Source organism: Alosa pseudoharengus, unplaced genomic scaffold, assembly GCF_046254945.1.
Source record: "Alosa pseudoharengus isolate Yale_2024_CS ecotype anadromous, Long Island Sound unplaced genomic scaffold, YU_APseudo_1.1 YU_APseudo_1.1_scf_12, whole genome shotgun sequence".
Taxonomy (NCBI): Eukaryota; Metazoa; Chordata; class Actinopteri; order Clupeiformes; family Clupeidae; genus Alosa; species Alosa pseudoharengus.
Window position 1 is genome coordinate 19,075,481 of NW_027468587.1, and position 19,081 is coordinate 19,094,561.

A 19,081-nucleotide genomic window follows, 5' to 3' on the forward strand; every position below is an offset into this window, starting at 1 on the left:
GGAAGCCACTCCTTAGTAAAAGGCACATGGCAGCCCGTCTGGAGTTTGCCAAAAGGCACCTGAAAGACTCTCAAACCATAACAAACAAAATGCTCTGGTCTGATGAGACAAAGATCAAACTCTTTGCTGTGAATGCCAAGCGTTATGTTATGTTTGGAGGACTACTACTCTAATGATCTATCTGATTAGATTAGATTAGATTCAACTTTATTGTCATTGTGCAGAGTACAAGTACAAAGACAACGGAATGCAGTTTTCTTCTAACCAGAAGTGCAAAAAAAGCAGAAAAGTGCAATGTGATATACAAAGTCTAGGCAGGTGGTGCATAGACAGGACAATACATTTAGTGCAGTGTAGACAGTACAGTTGATTTACAGAAGGTGGTTTAGAGTAGTATAAATTAAATATAAATATGTGCAGTGTATTAGCAGTTAGCCTACCTTATAAGAATCCCATTGAACATTTCTGGAGGGATCTGAAAATGGCTGTGCACCGACGCTCCCCAACGACCTGATGGAGCTCGAGAGGTTCTGTAAAGACGAATGGGCAAAACTGGCCAAAGATAGGTGTGCCAAGCTAGTGGCTTCATATTCTAAAAGACTTGAAGCTGTAATTGCAAAGGTGCCACAACAAAGTATTGAGGAAAGGCTGTGAATACTTATGTACATATATTTCCGTTTCTTTATTTCTAATACATTTGCAAACATTTAAAAAAAAAAACTATTTCATGTTGTCATTATGGGGGATGTAGAATTCTGAGGAAAAAATGAATTGAATCCATTTTGGAATAAGGCTGTAACATAACAAAATGTGGAAAAAGTGAAGCACTGTGAATACTTTCCGTATGCACTGTATGTGTGACTTTTATTATCATCTTCATCCATCTGCACATTGAATATGACAAATATTACAGTATTACATGTGTGCATGCTTAATTGTGTGTGTGTGTGTACGTGCGTGTGTGTGTTGTGTGTGTCCACTACAACGGTGTGCTTGTACTTTTGTGTGTTTACCCATGTGTGTGGTTGAAATGGGGGAATGAAGTGGCTCGTAATGTGGGGTATTGTCTTTACTTCCTGTAAAAACATTTTCCACTGTTTCTACCCTCTCTGAGTTGACCATCCCATTTCATCCTCTCATGGTATGCACTACTGGAGACTAGCCACTAGGTGTCCTCTTTGTGCAGGTATATTTGCATACAATACTGTTAAGACCCTTACATCACATATCGTCAATGAGGTCACGAAGAAAGAGACAGCATTGTTGCATCATTTCCAGGAGGCATGAGACACCCTGATGACTGCTCTGAGTCAGCCCCATTCAATTACATGACATCCAACAAGATAATAGTCCAGAGCTGAGGATCCCTACTGCCAAAGGTGTGGATGGTAAGGTAGCTATCAGCACTGATGTCTTGTTCAAGTCTGTTCAACCCCAATGTTTTGAGTATTTTATATAAATTTCTGAATGTTACAAGGCTAATTGTGTCCACTGTATTTGTAGATGAAAGAATGTATTGAAAAAGTAAAAATAAAGTATCAGGCGAATTCTGTAGTGTACCACTTTGACGTTTTATTTGCACATTCAATATGTGTTAACAAAACCAACAGACAGACTAGCATTAGTGTTATATTTTGCGTATTATTTCATGGCATTTTGCAGATTTGCAAAGGTCAATTTTTTCCCCAGTTACTTCAGACTCACACTCCAATATGCACAGTTTGCACAATTCAAAGTACTGTATAATTTACAACAATCCCTAGTCATGATCAGGACAATAATTAATTACAGCTTTCCCTTGATTTCATTTTGTACATCCGACATAGTCCAAATCAGGTTGGTTAGAGTTCAAAATACAAAAAAACAGCATTGGATGTGAAGGCTAGGCTCAGGGGAGTGAGGGAGTAAGAATGTGTTGATTCAATTAAGCGTGTGTGTGTGTGTGTGTGTGTGTTTATGAGAGCCCTTAGCCTTCCAGTGTGTCCACGTCTCCTTTAGCACCACATACAGCAGGAAGCGACAAGGAATAAGTCAACGCTGATAACATCCAAACAGGTAAAAAAAAAAAACAGCTTTCAGTGTGGTAAAACACTGTGTACTGTAGGACATTAATAATGAAACTAACTTAAATAATTGGATAATTGGCTCCCACATGTGTCTCTGTGCAAATGAAAAAAACAAACAAAGGGAAAAAATGTGCAGGGTAATCAAGCTCAGGCATTTTAAACACTTGGTAAGTGATAGAGAAACGGGTGGTGAAGTCCACAGGTGTTATGACCTAAACTGTGCCACCATAGCAGGAGCCTTCAGTCTTCTGTATGAGACAGTGCCATGGCTCAGTGATATTATAATTCACACTTCTCATCTGCACAGTTCACAGACCCTGTGGATGTGTGTGTACTGGGCGTGCCTGTATCTATATGTGTGTCAGGTTGGGCTGGGCTGTAAGGATGTGTCTGTGAGGAGTATAATGGTGCATTCATGAGCAACTGAGAAGTGGGAGTTTCGGGGGGGGGGGGGGGGGCACCACCCCTGAACTGGGGACTTCCCAGTTTGAAGTGGAAGAATATTTTGATGTTACTCAACATAGTGAACGCTCTCACTTTGGAAGGGTGAGTTTAGAAGTGGGAACCTTCCCATTTCCCTGCCGCATGAACGTACTATAACTAATGAAATGACACAGACAGCAGAATTTCATCTTAAAAGTGGACCGATTCGTCCTCTCGTCCACTATGAGTAAGCAGAGAGAGGGTCTCAGCTGCGTTCAGTGGCTCTATGGGCTCGGCCGCACTCACCGCTCTTGCCGTTGGAGATCCCTAGAAGCCTGTGGCTAGTCTTATACACATGTCAGCTTGCAGACTGAAACTAATACAACAACACAGGCGTTATGCAACGCACATTCCCGTCTTTAATCCCCAATATGGTATACGTAACGGATGTGATTACATAAAGATGAAGATGAGCAACGGGATGGAGGAGAGGCAGACACTCACCCATGAGGGAAAGAGAGGGAGAAAGAGATAGAGACAGACATAGAGACGGACAGAGAGAGAGAGAGAGAGAGAGAGAGAGCGACGGAGGTCAGAGTGACATTCTCCACGTCACAGTGGTGCTGTGGTGGCCCTCCTGCTTCTCCTCCTTCTGGTGGGGCGTGTGCCGTGCCAAACGCCCGCTCTGCACTCCGCCACGCCCGCCCGCACGCGCGCTGCGTCACCCTCCGTCATCCTCCTGTCTGTCCCAGGGACCAGGAGTGGAGCTAACTGACTGAGCAGGCACGGCAGATTATGAGAACGGAAACTTTCCACGGTGGCTCAGACTTAGACTGCCTCTGTAACTGAACAACACTGTCTTGAGAACGAGTGGAAAATACACTAAAGGGGTTCCTAAGTGAATGGGTTCTAAGGGGAAAATAAAATGCTAGAATGAGAAATGTAGAATGTAAAATCTACCCTACTTCCAGCAAGTTTTGAAAAATATTCCATGACACATCCTGACAGTCGTGCAGGTCATCCTGATAGTGAAATATAGAACAATTCAAAGCTTTTGCAAGGCAATGTTGGTGCACTAATTTCACTTTTTACAAAAAAAAGTCCAAACAAATACAAAGAGCAACCTAGAAAAGTGAAAAGCCTTGACAAATTATTGTGTTCCTGTACTGTACATGAAAGACATGCAATCATTGCAGTCATAGGTGACGATCCTTTATGAAAAATCCTCCATTGTATCCCTTATTGTCATGTAATTGCCTTTTTAGAAGCCGGTAAGATTGCTGAGTGATGTGCAAGCTGTTGCGTCACAATAAGAAAGCACAGAAGATAGAGAGAGCTGCCGTTTAGTTATTCTGACCAAGACAGAGCAGTATTGGATATGAAACAGTAGCTGAGCACAAACCTTTTCTACAAAAAAAAAAAAAACAGTTTATAGTATCATCCCCAAGGCAGTCTTTGTCTTGTAGCACTATTTGTCAAATAATTCTAGAACATTCTGTTTTAAATGAGACTGAAGAGCCATCAGGGAATGAGCTTAATCGGGGGCAATATGCTCAGAAATTGTCATCCCAATGGTTGTTACAGTGATATCTTTTTTCAAAGCATAGCAATATGACACAGAGGGAATGAACCTTGTCATGACTGAGGCCTCATAAGCAAGTCTTACAGTGAAAGAAGTCTTCATGAGTACAAAAACTGATTTGACATCACAATTTTAGAACGATTGCTGTACACTTTGAAGATCTTTCTGGTTTGCTATATTTGGTTGAGGGAAAAAATCACTCTCTTTCAACTTTGAACAACAACATCTGGCGTTCTTTTCTTTTGAGGAAAAAAAAAACATCTGTTTCATTGATCTGACATGCGATACAACCAGTGCAAGAAGATATTAGTGAATTCTGACATTGTACAATTATTAGAAAATAAAAAGCAATACTTGGGCTTGGGTCTTCACAACACCACCACCAAAAAATTATAACAGTCTTGTATTCATAGTCATATTTTGGTCTCCATCATGACTATTCTTTAGTGACGGTGTTATTGTATATGTGTGTCACAATATGTGTTTTAGCGTGTCAGTATATGTGTTCGAGTCCTTTTTGAATGGAAACTGATGTTTAGTTCCTTTTGTCCATTTTGTTTAGAAGAGAGATCTCACACAGAGGTCTTTTTCTTACATATATCAGTGTACATGAACTGCTTGTGTCCATGTATGTGCATATATGCATATGCAAGTAGGAGTTTAAATGTGTTTGTGTGTATGGGAGAGAGAGAGAGAGAGAGAGAGAGAGAGAGAGAGTGAGAGAGAGGGAGAGAGAGAGAGTGTGTGTATGTGTGTGTGTGTGTGTGTGTGTGTGTGTGTGTGTGTTTGTGACAGAGAGAGAAGATGAAGGTATCTCACCTGTACAGAGTTATTTTGTTTTCATATATGAATGTGTGTTTGTATTCCATTTGTAGGTAGGTATGAGGTTGGCATGGGTGTATGTAGGTTTGTTTGTGCATGTTCATATGTTGGAGACTGTGCATGCACTTGTATGTGTTTGTGTGTGTACATGTGTGTGTGTGTGTGTGTGTGCATTAGCATGTGTGTGTTTGTGTGTGTGTGTGTGTGTGTGTGTGTGTATGTTCTCAGCTGGGTTCTAGTACTCGCTCAGACTGTGCCACTTGGACACCTGCCGGCGTGGGTTGCCGCAGACCTCGTGCCAGTGTGCGGCACCGGCCGGCAAAGAGCTCCGTGCACCAAGGACCAGGCGGCCCACCACCTCGTTCTTGGTGGTGCGGTCGAAGTCCATGACCAGGAACTCCACAGAGATGTCGGGCAGTAGCTCGGCCGGCACGTCATAGATAAACGACTCGTTGAAAACGGGATCCAGCGTGCTCTTCTTCACGTGGGTCTTCTTCTTAGCGATGCGCCGACGGCCGTAGAACACGTTCACTTTCACGTACGGGTCTACGGAGAATTTGGGGGAAGGGAGGTGGGCGAGTGAGAATACAGAAAGGGAAAGCAGATACAGAAGAGGGCAAGGAAGGAAAAAGGGAATGGAAGGAGAGAAAGAGAGGAAGGAAGAGGAGAAGGACCAGATGAGAAAGCAGCAGTGTAACGGTAGCCAGCAGCTGGTCCGTAGCTGTACAGTATGTACGTTGTGTAAACCTCCCTCCCAACGCCTTGTGCTAGTGAGAGAGCTAGCAGCCTGGACTTTTGGCTCGATTGTTAGCATGCTCGACTTCCGATCCGAGGTGCTGCTTTTTGCGGGTTCGAGTCCGGGCGAGTGCAGGGCTGAGCCGTGCAGGTCAACACAAAGCGGGTTACAGCAGCACACTAGGGCACTCACGTGGTCAAACTCAAAGGGCATGGACAGCTTGCCTAATCTAATGCTGTACTGATGAAACCCATACAGTTTTAAACCTCTGAGGAATACATCCAAGAGATCTCAACATCAATAAAAATCTTCATAAGTGTGATAGACATCCAGACAATGCCCTCAGAGTGTAGCACTGTAGCTGCCTTGCTGCTCTAGCTGTTGGCTGCAGCCAAAATTTATTTTTTTTCCACTCCGACAGTACTCGGTGACCTCGAGAAACAGAGATCTATGTGAAAAAGGAGTTCTCCTTTAATAGTATCATAGTTATCTACAGCGGTTTAGTGTACTGTATTGTTTGACATATTCACTCTGTTCTTCACAGATTAAACTACACAGGTAGGTCATTAATACTCACTGCCAGACAATCCGGTGATGTCCATCTTAGGGAGGTGTTTGGCCTTGAGCACCACCACGCTGAGCCGGTGGGAGACCGGCTGGTAGGACAGAGACACCAGCAACTCTCCGTGGTTCACACACTACACATAAAACACAGGGCATAGCATCAGTATATCATCAGTATACATACGAACATGACTCTCTACATCACTCTTCCTACTCTCTCTCTCTTGCTTTCTCTATGTAAATACTTTTTCTTAAAGCAGCAAAGTTCATATCTATGGACTGTTGTATGCAATTTAATGCATGTGTAATATAAGGAGGGAAAGATAAAGAGACAAAAATATATTCATTTTTTTTCTATTTATGTATATTCTACTAAGCAACAACTATCATTATGGCAAGAGTGCACTGAAATGAACTTGACTGGAGTGATTTTCTTGTAGAAAAATAAATAATGGGGGGGAAAATGAATAAATAAATTCATCAGCAGTCATTGTACCTACTTAGTAGCATATCAAAACAGATCTTAACTGACTCTAATTGTTTATAATTAAAATGACTTCATTTGCACAATCTAATTATCACTCCCAGCAGTTTAGTTCCTCTCTCTGAAAAAAAAAAGAATCAGTGATGGCATCATTAAGCCAATGGCCTTGGTGACATATACCGCTACCATAGAGCACCTCTTAGCAAGAACAGGGAGAAGTGACTCAGACGCAATTGGACTGAACTCTCCATGTACCCAGTCTTAAATGGTGCTCCTTACAGAGACCAACGTTTATTAGAGGAGACAGGCCTGGTGGAGATATCATAAGAAAGCCTGGCTGTTCAGGCGTACCCTTTTCATGAAAGTCCCTTTGTGCCAGGAGATAACATGGGCATTTAAGCATGTCTTCCTCTGGTCAGCTGCAATTAAAGGCTGTAATGGCTCCGAAAATCAATACACACCGACCTTGCGGCTGGCCAGCTCAATACACTGCATCTGAGAGATAGGAAGTTGCATGTGTGTGTCCAGATTTTACATGTTGCGGTGACTGGCATTTTCACCACCTCCACAAAATCAAGAAAGTAGAACAACATGATCTGTTTGAACTATTGAGACCCTGCAAATTACTGGAATGTCTTGGGCACTAGAAATGACACTAGAATGTTAACCACATATTATGTCTTCAATTCAAACATAAGCATCACCAATTGAGTCAACTGAGTTCAGATTCAGATTCAGATTTCATGGATGAAAGGCACATGTCTTTTACATTACATCTGCATCTCTACCACCTATAAGTGATTTAGGTTAACAGTAGTGAAGTTCAGAGACCTCAAGACTATTGTTAACCATACTGAATATGAGCATTGTGCACCCTCACCAACTAAGGAGGAAAATGATGCGATACAATGGCTGTCTCTAGGTGACTATGCTTTTCAGTCACGGTCCTCATTTACATTATCCTGAAGAAGACGGTGCTGAGTCACACAGAGAATGACAGTGTGTGCCCAGGATTGTCATCGGTTGCACCATCGGATTGTCACCGCCCACACCACAGCTCCAGGCTCAGCTCACACTGGAAATATCCAAGCAGCACCGGCAAGGTATAATGCTCATAATGCTCAGACCATAATAAAGTTCTATCTTGTTGCTAAGTGATGTGAGGTACTAATTTCTGTATAACGGAAAATAAATGTCCTGCCCCTGAAACAGAATACTACTGATTTTCTTGGTCAGAATGCCTGAAATGTTACTGCTACTACTAGAATACATTAAAGTGGCACTGCATTGTGTTACGCTCTGAAAGTTGGACTAAGTTCTACATGAAGGTGGATTTTTCTGACTGGCACCAGAGGTTGACCCATTCAACACACCACCTGGTCCTCACTAACACAACTTTTCAGCCAGGTAGATCAGGTAATTGGTGATATCACCTGTGTTAAGTGCACAGGCAGAAGGAATACATGCTATACAACTTGGAAGTCTGATATTTCCTAGGTTTCCCAATTTTGTTCCAGACGAACTGAACTTGGAAGTCAAGAATTCCTCCTAGAAAAAAGTACAATGGAACGCCACACTACTTCTAAAGTCTATCTACCCCGACTTTAAATTCGGAACTGAAGTCTGAAGCCTTCCAGATTGTCTGGAATGCAGTAACATGGCAGGACTTTTACTTTGTGAAACCAGGATTGTCCACCTCTAAAAAGTTAGCACACCCCACTGGCATCCTCACCTGCATGCTCCTCTTGCTGATGAGCTGTGTGAGCTGCACTTTGCCCGTGCTGGGGTCGACGCCAGCCAGTGGCACCACCGCCTCACCGATGACGTCGTCGCGGGCGAAGCGGTCGAAGCTCAGCACCAGAAAGTGCAGCGTGAGCTCGGGCAGTGCGCTGTATGGTACGCCGTAGAAGGTGAACGTCTCGTCGAAGACGGGCTGTCGGGTGCGCCGGAGCACGCGGGTCTTGACGCGGTGCTTCTTCTCGGGCAGAATGGTCATCTTGACGTAGGGGTCTGCACTGCCCGCCCGTTCGTCCACAGCCGGGAGCCCCCGCGCCGCCTGGATGGTGACCACCAGGGCCTTCTTAGGGAAGTTGTAGTCCACGGCCAGGCTGAGCTCGCCCAGGCTCTGCAGCTCGTCGTCAGTGGCCGGGGTGAAGGGGGTGGCCGTGGCGCTGCTCTGGTTGCTGCTGCTGCTGCTGCTGGGGGCTGAGACGTTCTCCAGGCAGCTGTAGTCGGCCCGGATGGGCAGATCGCGCTCCAGCCTCAACGGGTGGCGGCTCGCGCCATCACACTGCCCGTCGTCGTCTTCCGGTCGGTTGATGTAGGGGACCTGCCCGTTTTCAGCTGCTGCGGCTCCCACGTCGGCCCCGTCCACAACTGCTTCGCCCCGCTCCCGGTCCTCGGTGGTTGGCCCTTGGCGCCTGTCCCCCCTCCAGCCGGCCTTCCTGGCCAGTCGCACCACCCGCTTGTTGTTGGTCAGCGTCTCTGGGTAGATGCTGATGCCTTTCAGCATGTGGATGAACTTGTAGGGCGGGTCTGTTGCCGGGTCGTATGGCTCTGATTGGATGCCGTGGAGCTTGTAGGCGCCCGTCGACCGGCGGCGCCGCCGCTGGCAGCACACCCAGAGGAAGACCAGAGTCACCACTGCCACCACCAGCACTCCTGCCCCAATGAAGCCCGCAAGCACCGGGGACATGTCTGAAATGAAAACAAACAGAGGAGACCACAGTTCATAAAATAGGCCTCACCTTACATTATCCCCAATTACAGCCAATAGACAATTTAACATTCATATCAATATCGATAATGTGATCCAACTGTATATATTACATCCATGCTATGTTCAGGGCTTAAAGCAATAAAAATGTCTGTGCCTGAAGTTATCAGACATTTATGAGGACTCCATATATACTGTAGTCTCATTGCCTATTTTTAAATCTTAAGCATACCAGCTCACGCCTGAATTCAGGCATGGTGCCTGAACACTTTAAGCTATGTATGTTGTATGTTTCTATCATCACCTCACATACATACAGCACACTGCTTGCTACAGTAAGCCTCCTCTACATACTTGCTGCACACTGCCTCCCGCCCCCTCCCTACATACACAGCACATTGTCTTCAGGATCTTCTCCAACACACATCCTCTACATACTTACAGCACACTGCCCCCACCTACCCACACACACACTACACACACACACACACAGTCACTGCTCTACTCCCCTCCCGCCCACACACACATCTTCACTGTCATCACTCACATACATCATACATACAGTACTCTGCTTGCAATAGTAAGTCCCTTCACCATACTTGCAGTACACTGCCCCCCCTCCCCTACATACACAGCACATTATTTCATCAGGAAGCTTCTCCAACACACATCCCCAACATACTTACAGCACACTGCACCCCCCCCCCCCCCCCCCCCCAATACACAGCACATTGTCTCATGAGGAAGCTTACACATATTGCACACTGCCCTCTCCCCACATACACAGCACACTATCCCATCTCCCTTGTCATCCCCCCAACACACACACCAAGACCCCTGGCAGTTGGGTTAGCCCCTTTCACTGCATTTCTTACATCCAGTAACTATATGCACGTGACAATAAACTTCCTTGTATCCTTGTACATCACATCAGTTTACTTTTGTCATGATTTATAAACCCTAAAATGAGATTCGGCAGACCCAGTTGGATTTTCTGGAGTCTTCTATACTGTTTGGCTAATACACAATGAAAGCAGTTAATAAACATGCCAGTGTTTATTTCATTTGGACTCAATTTAACTTTTAATAGACATTAATAAACCTGAAACCTGGGCTCAGGTTTAATGCTTGTCATACTTATTGGCACACGAGGATAGCTGCTCTCAGCTCAAGATAACACTACTCAAAAACCAAGGTGGGAATATATACTGGCATGGATGCCCCAACAAAATTAAATATTTACAAGCTCAGTTTTGAGATAAAATCTAGTCAATCCCATCTCTGTCAGTGTAAATTTAAGTGACTGAATTCTGACAAACGTGACCTAAAAATCTTACAGGAAGCTCAGATGCTTTTGATAATGTTACATTTGTAATTTCAGCAGCTTATTGCCCACATGCTTAAAATAACCACTACTGCATCACTCTCTTCACTTTAAAGCTTATTGGTTTATTTGGTGCTATGTTTTATTTTTTTTAACCTATTTTCTATTTTTATTTCAAGTCAACACATTTCACAACACCTTATTTTCAAGGAATCACACAGTTTAGTTTCTCAGCTATAATTGCGAAAGATTTGAAGGGTCAACAAAGATTTGAAAGACTTTTTGCTCTTTTCTCATTACACCCCCTGGTCCTAACTCTGATATTTGCACTGTCATGTTTCACAGCTTGAAGGACCCATCTCTGACCTTCAGTCTTCCAGTCTTCAGATTTATCATGCAGAAGCTGGATGAGATACTGTATCCTTTCAATTCTCAATTCTGGACATTCAGCCTGACAGTAACAGACACACACACACACACACACACACACTTTCAGTGTGGCAGTGCCCATTTTGCTTCAGCTACGAAATACTGGTGGTGTACACACTCAACCTTTATGTTTTTGTCCACCATGCACTTGCCATCCATATTGTCTTTATCATATAACTGAGAAATGAGGTCTGATGCAATATCAAGTACAAAGTTTTCACAGTCTGAGACGGAATGTAAATCTGTCTGTTTTTCTTCCAGGGTTGGTGTCTGTCATGAACAAGGCCAAATCTTAAATAAACAGCCCAACAGTCCTCCAGAATGTTTCTCCTAACTTGACACAATTTTAGGGTTTGATTTTAGGATGCGTGAACGAGCAGGCTGAGGTCCTGCAGTGACAAGACAAAAATTTACAACCTAATGAAATAAGGACAGGCTGCAGCAAGTCTCTGCCCATGGTCACAAGCAGAGAACAGACTGCCTGTATTACTGAGTACAAACTCCACTGATGTTTACTTGTATATTATAGTGCGACACATTTCTTATGCATTTCTAGGATTACTTGTGATGATAAGAGTACACTGTATATAACACAAATGCAATATAAAAATAGCTATAAAATAGCTGTATCTTGAGTCATAAATAGTGTTATGGAAATATAAATACAGCTACAGTTTGTTTGTTACAATAAACATATTTCTACTTTCCTGTGGCATTTACTGTAAGTATTGTATTCCGTATACAGTGGCGTCACTAGACCCATTTTACTGGGGCACGTGCCCCAGTTTTGAACTACTGTGCCCCAGTAAATAAGTTACGGTTTTTAACTAGCTCTTGTTGCCTCTTTGGCAGCAGATTATTATTATTATCAAAGTGCACTGCTCACTCCGACAGATGCCACGGGAGTGAGAGGCTACTGTGTGTCTGAGCAGAAGTAGGGCAAGCTGAAGGCCGCAGTGAGGACTCGTGAACAGCGTGAAGACGCAGGGACGGGAGAGGAAGGGAGGGGACAGGACGGAGGGAGTGGACAGGAGGGGGATAGAGGGTGTCTCAGGTGGGTGGCAGGAAACAGTGTCATAAGCAAGGACATTTAAGAGTTTTGCTGTAAATCACAGAGATGTAGGCACAGGAGGGTAATATTCTGCAACGCTCCTTTTACACGACTCTTAAGAAATATCACATTCTTTCTATGATAGGACCTTTCACTGTTTCGATTTAACTTGTTTCACTGGCAAAACTAAAAACATCTCAACACAATAACAACACAATAAATCTGAAAAATAAATCCTTATTGTAGGCCGTACACATCTACAGTAGACCTACCAGCCCATGCCTTCCTGAACCAGTAACAGACATTCAAAACTGCATTGCAAAGACTCTTTTGGCTCCTGCAAACTGTCTCACCCCTTCGATGTGTGCTATTAGCAGCTCGTGAAGTGGACAGCGTCCAGAGCTCCCCTCACGCCACGAGGGGGCTGAATCATCCTCGAAGTCCTTGGCGGTGCTCTGGCACCGCTGCGGCCCAGTGGCGCACGACGACGCCGCGAGACATGATTCAGCACATTAGCCATGGGAGGCGTCGAGTGCTGAGGCCTGAGATTCCGCTGCCCACTCGGACGTGTGTGTGCCAGGACGTCACTGTCTGCGTGGGTGCAGCGGTGGCATGAGAGAATGAGAGGCGGTCCACTTACACACACACACACACACACACACACACATGTTTGTGGGTAAAGGGTTCCTGTCTCTGCATTTGTCACAGCAGGAAGAGTGGGACAGCAGATTGGAAGACAGCTTACTTCCTGTTGTAAGGGGTGGAGGTAAGGGGTTGTCTACATATTACAGACAGTGGAGGTGTGTGGAGAGGGGACATGACTGCTGAGAGTTAATGCAGGTGCCTGTGAGAGAGCTAAAGGTGGTGTCTTCCTAGCCATCTGAGAGCGTGAGCAGCTTACTTCCTATTGGAAGGAGCTAAGGGGTCGTCTATTGACAGAGAAGGTGGGCGAAGAGGTGACATGATTGCTGAGAGTGTGAGAGAGGAGAGGTGGTGCCTACCTAGCTATCTAAGAGTGTGTCTGTGTGTGTGTGTGTGTGTGTGTCTGTCTGTGTGTGTGTGTGTCTATGTGTGTGTGTGTGTGTGTATGTGCGCGTGTGTGTATATGTATGTAGGTGGGTAAGACTGGGACAGACAGAAATAGATGTGTCTCTGGGTGAAGTCTATATGTAAGCATCATTACTGTCGGCAGGTAGGGCTGCGTCTCCCGTGTCGGTGGATAACAGCCTGGAGGAGGGCAGCAGGGAAAGGTGGCAGGTGGACTTTTTCTTATCTTTTTCTTATAGACAGACAGTTGGGCTTTCTGCCTGCAGAGGGTATGAGGAGGAGGTGGTCACCGTCTCACTAAGGAAAGCCAGAGGAGTGGGGAGAGAGACAGACAGACAGACAGACTGACTGACTGACTGACTGACAGACACAGGCGAATGACTGCTGCGTGGGAGATGAGAGTCGCAGTACAGCTACTGCTGTGATAGAGGCAGGAAGCATTCTGAAATGGGTGTGGTCTGGGAGCAGGCTGGATGACTGGTGTTAGAAATCGCAGCACAGTCCAGTGAATTTCCAGAACTTCACTGCAGTGACCTTAAATTTGTAATAGTCATTTATTTATGTGCATGTTTGAATAAAGAGCCTTTGTCTCTCTGAATGTGTGTGTGTGTGTGTGTGTGTATGTGTGTGTGTGTCTGAGGGGTGAAGGGCAGGCCTGTGTGCTGGTGTGTGTCCCACCACTGAGGCATGATGGAGGAGCAGCTGAGCACACAATGCAGAATACCAAACAGCCCTGCCAGTCTGCAGCAGGGGAGAGACACCCACCCATACACACACACACACACACACACACACACACACACACACACACAGCAGATGGGCAGACACATGAAACCTGTCAGAACACACACATGTGCAAGACCTGACAGGACACACACACACACACACACAGGACCAGGTATAGCACAGATATGCTCCTTACTTACTGCATAAAACATTCTGCTGTACGACAAACAACATGGACACTCAAAGACCTACACTACGCGTCAGTATACCTTTATAGCAGCTCTAGGACTACCCATGCATCTGAGTAAGATTTTATATTAACTATCTGTACTCATATATCTGTGTGTGCTTGTGCCAGCTCAGGCACTCAGCAACCTAAAAGGCAGACTTGGTGCTCTCTGGGGCTGCTAGGGTGGAGGCTGCTTACTATGTACGCCCCCTCACTGTCACAGCAGTGAGTCTTCTGCTGCACTGATGAAAGACATCAGCATAAATGTGCCAGCGGTAGGCTATGCGAGGTGGGGGACACTGGTTATGACTGGAGTGGGACCCTGGGCCTACCCTGGCTCTGCAGGAATGTGTGTGTGTGTGTGTGTGTGTGTGTGTGTGTGTGTGTGTGTGCCTGAATAGTTAGATGAGTGTGTGTGTGTGTGTGTGTGTGTGTGTGAGTGCATCTGGCTATGTGTGTCTCTGTGGTATGTGTGTGTGTGTGTGTGTGTGTGTGTGTGAGTGTGTGTGTGTGTGTGTTTGTCTACATGTGTGTGTGTGTGTGTGTGTGTGTGTGTGTGTGTGTGTGTGTGTGTGTGTGTGTGTGTGTGTGTGTCTGTATTTGCATGTGCATTCATGGATACGTCTGTGTGTGTGTGTGTGTGTGTGTGTGCGTGCATTTGTGTAGCTGGGAGAGGGGGTTGGGGTTTGATGGTACAGACCTTCTCAACCACCCCCCTTTGGGAGTATATGCAAAGCACTGGCCCAGATGAGATGCCAAGGCTCTTATTTCCCGTGATGGCATCTCAGCCTGTTACAGTGCAGCTCAGTAACACACGCCTGTCACGGAATGATGAACTGTGAGTAGGAGACGCATTGGCTCACATTAAAGCATGTCTGCAGGCCCTATAAAACACACACACACACACACACACACACACGCACGCTTGACCAAACACCATCTAACAACAGACCCGGGGTGTATAACATAAAATGGAAATAAGTAATATGGTCATAGCAAAAGAAATGCTGCATAGCTTCTAAATCATTATGTTATTTTAACCTAGTGATTTTATAGGACAAATGGCACACTGAATGAAATAGTTTTAAGACGATTAACTATATGATACTGCAACTAGATGCCAAGCAGTGTAGTGAAATATCTCAAGGCATGGAGGTTAAGTTCAGAGGCTGGTTAAAGGTTATAAGGTCATGCAGTGTGTGTGAGGGAAGATGATAAGGGTCCACAGGGTTAAGATATTAAGAGATAAGAAAGGCAAAGGAACATACTTGTGTGTGTGTGTGTGTGTGTGTGTATGATGTGCAAGTATGATGTGTAAGGGTGTGTATGCATGATGCATTATGTGTAAGGGAGTGTGTGCATGAACTCTTTCTCTCTCTCTCTCTCTCTCTTTCTGTATCTGCATGCCTATGTCTGTGTGTCTGATAAAAAAGCAAGTTGTCGTAGCATCAGACTTTGAGTGAGAAACAAACAAAGTCCCTTCAGCTAAACAACAGAGCGAGAGAACCAAAACTGACATGCCATCCATCATCCAACTTCCAAAAAACCTCTCTCTCTCTTTATTGTGCCGTGCTTTCTTTATCCACTGTCCTGTTCGTGTTAGCTCTTGCCTAGCTCTGCACCCCTAGACAAAGAGACTGGCCTTCCGTCCTGTTATTGGTCACTGGCACCCTGCTAGGAATTCCAGCTGAATGATGTCACAATTTTGGAAAACAATCTGAGGGAGCCAGCTGCTCCAGTTGCCTGGATACACCCCCCGGGGTTAAAGCCTTGCCTGTACCCCAAACAAATGCACACACACACACAGACTCTCTCTGTCTGTCTCTTGCTCAAAATTCCCATACATGTTTAAACCATCACAGTTCCTATCTTAAAATGCAATGCAATTTCGGAATAAAAATAAAGTGTGCAATCCAATGTTGTGTCTGGCCATGCTTGCAAACACGCACTATGACACAAACCTTTTTGTCATTTTCCTCTGAATATGAAAGTGTGCTGATTTATTCATTATATCAGTTGACATGATGCAAAGCATTCAACCACAAAGTCAACTTCAGCCATCAGATTCATTATTCGTACGATGCAATAACTTTCAGGAAAATGAAAAATTGTGCAAGATGCTATAGCTACAGAATTAGAATTAGAAACAGATAAAGATGTAAGCAATAGGGACTGAGTTGATGTTGATTTTTCATTAACTTGCCTTCTATTTTGCAGGCATTTTTTAATTATACTTGTATTATTCGTACTATTTTAGTTTGACATCAGTTTCAGGCTACAATTACTGCATGAGGTCTCCAATACACTTATGACCACCACATTTGGATTTTAAATCTGAAAGACACTGAAGTGAATGAAGAGCACTTATATGATTGAGATTCCTGTCTGGGTTTTATTATTATTATTTTTTTTTAATCTTTTTGGAACAGAGTCCAGGTCATTCAGGTGGAAAGTTGAGCTTAGTCTTAAATATTGCATGATACTCACAGTTACAATTTCAAAAAGTCAAACACAGCAAACATCAATTTTGTCTGTCTAATCTCCACAACAGATTTTGTATCTTGTACATTGTACACACTCTCCTATGCTTTCTGCACCTATACCGCATTCTTAATAATCTAATCAAAGTGGAATTTGAATATGTCTAAAAACAAACAAAATCAAAACATTTATATTTTATATAAGGGAGTATAGAAATATGCAACATAATTGTACAGGCCATGTGCTGTATTCAATTGCTCTCATTTACTCATATGCTGCGTATACAGTAGTGTGTTCGAATGCCCCTCAGGGCCAATCACTGAATGCAGCCATATGGCTAGGGTCATGCTCAAAACCAAATGCTTATTCGACACTTACAATACATTATGTTGCTTTTTTTATTAAAGCTACCCTGTAATACTGATTATCTGATAATGTAATAATGATATCTGATGTATCTGGCTGACAGGAGTCGTTTAGTGATGGCATTTCTGTATTGGGCTGTGTAGGCTATACATTATGAAAGATACATAGAGTTTAAGTGCACTATGACTCTCTTAAGAGTTGATGCCACCACACATCCCAGTTATTATCAGACCCATGTGACAGCTTAAAGCTGGGATGAGGGAGGGAGAATAGCTGCCTGGTGTGATAATACAACAGATTTCCATTTATGTTTACATGCTTACATGTCTTACATGTTACGCTCTCATCTGAGATGACATTATAGCAATGTTAGTTCTGCATCCCAGTCATCACATAAAAGCTTGTATTACAACATGAGGTTTGGCTGTAACATCCATCATCAATGTCCCTGTACTGCACCAAACACAGAATAGACCCTTTCAACAAAGTAAACACAAACAATGCTTGAACATTCTATTTGGGCCCCAATCTACTTCCTCTGCATTAAGATAACATATGGAATGTTAAAAAGGAAGTCTTGTGGGGCCAACTATGATGCTGATAATGGAACTCTCTTGAAAGGGTCCATAACAGAGCCTGACTCGGAGAAACACAACACAGACAAGGAGATACAGAGAAAGATTTACAGTGAGGACAACATTTTAAACATCTGTTCAAATCCAACCAGCAGAGAAGATCAGTTAAGCTCACTAATCTGCTTCACTTCACTGATGTGACCAACACAGACCGCCAGCTACAGCAGACCGAGCTATGTGACCTACTTTGTTTCATCACTTACTAGCCTTGTCCAGGAATTGTTCTGCTATGCATACAACCCTGGTTCAGTGTGAGCATGGACACATCCAGATGTTGTGCCCTAGTAGAGTGACGTATTGTGGAGAGGCTGTGTGGGGGTTGGGAGGTGGCGGGGTGACATCCCTTGTTTCCTGAGTAGACTCTCACACCCCACCCTGACCTGGGGGATGGAGCTCACAGATCTTAGCCTATACTGATGATCATTGCTCCTGTTGCCAAAACTAAACAAAATATCACTAACACTAATGTAGACAGCAGAAACCTAAAGAAAAATCAACCCAAAAAGCTACCGTTGTAGTCTGCATCACCGTCATGCTGTCATTTTTGGGGCTCCTTCCTCCTCTACATGATCTTTAAAAGTGAGGTAAAAACGCAGAGCTCCACCCGTGCGCACACACTATGCTGGGTATGGGCTAGATACTCACAGTACCATTACATGTGGACGAACATTTATCCTACATTATTTGAACTGAATATAATAGACCGAAAACCCAATACCCTATTGAATTATTTGAGGGACAGCAGAAGGGAGTGGACAGCGCATCCCACCCATCTCCATGGGAGCGGTAGCCTAGGTGCACTTGTTCATTTTCTGCGAGCACAGAGCTTCTCGACCTCGCAGCAAGGAACAGGGATTCCATGTAATATTATGAAACCTGTCAAAAACGTCCCAAAACGGAGACGTTTGACAGCTGTGTTAAACTGTAGCCTACGGAAGGACTGTGCGTAGCCTAATAAAACCCAGCGCCATCTACAAAATGAACATGCCGATAAAGCCATCGGGCTACTACAATCTTCAATAGCTATAGTATTGCTTCCCTTTTGGATGGTTTCTATAAAACCATATGGTAGTCACTGCTAAGACCATCAACTAACGACGACTATGATGAACCTGGTATGTTACTTACCGTATGCTGCTCGGATTTCGGTGATCTCAGCCATTTTGAGCCAAGGCGTTGATGTCTGTTGAAATAATCAAAATAGCACCGCAGGCTATGGGATGTATCTAAGTCGTTGTTCAGTTTCCAAAAGCCAATACGTCTAATCGCTACATATCTTTAATTATCAACGTTTTCCAGAATTTAATTTAGGCTCGGCCAGTCACGTTGGCTCTCCGTCCTGGCCTGGTGGTTGATGATGCTATGACGGTGAGAGCTCGGATGCAGCGAAACACTGGTAC

At 44.2% G+C, this 19,081-nt stretch overlaps 1 protein-coding gene across 1 annotated transcript; it reads right to left on the reverse strand.

Annotated features, from left to right (window-relative positions):
• Window positions 1–4,793: 4,793 nt before the first annotated feature.
• Window positions 4,794–19,019, reverse strand: syt11b (synaptotagmin XIb). The gene is made up of 4 exons (XM_076280366.1): window positions 18,810–19,019; window positions 8,410–9,374; window positions 6,207–6,327; window positions 4,794–5,439 (listed from the first exon to the last, which is right to left on the reverse strand). Exons 1-4 carry the CDS (start codon window positions 18,841–18,843, stop codon window positions 5,129–5,131), a joined length of 1,431 nt encoding a protein of 476 aa, XP_076136481.1. The 5' UTR covers window positions 18,844–19,019; the 3' UTR covers window positions 4,794–5,128.
• Between the last annotated feature and the right edge of the window lie 62 nt (window positions 19,020–19,081).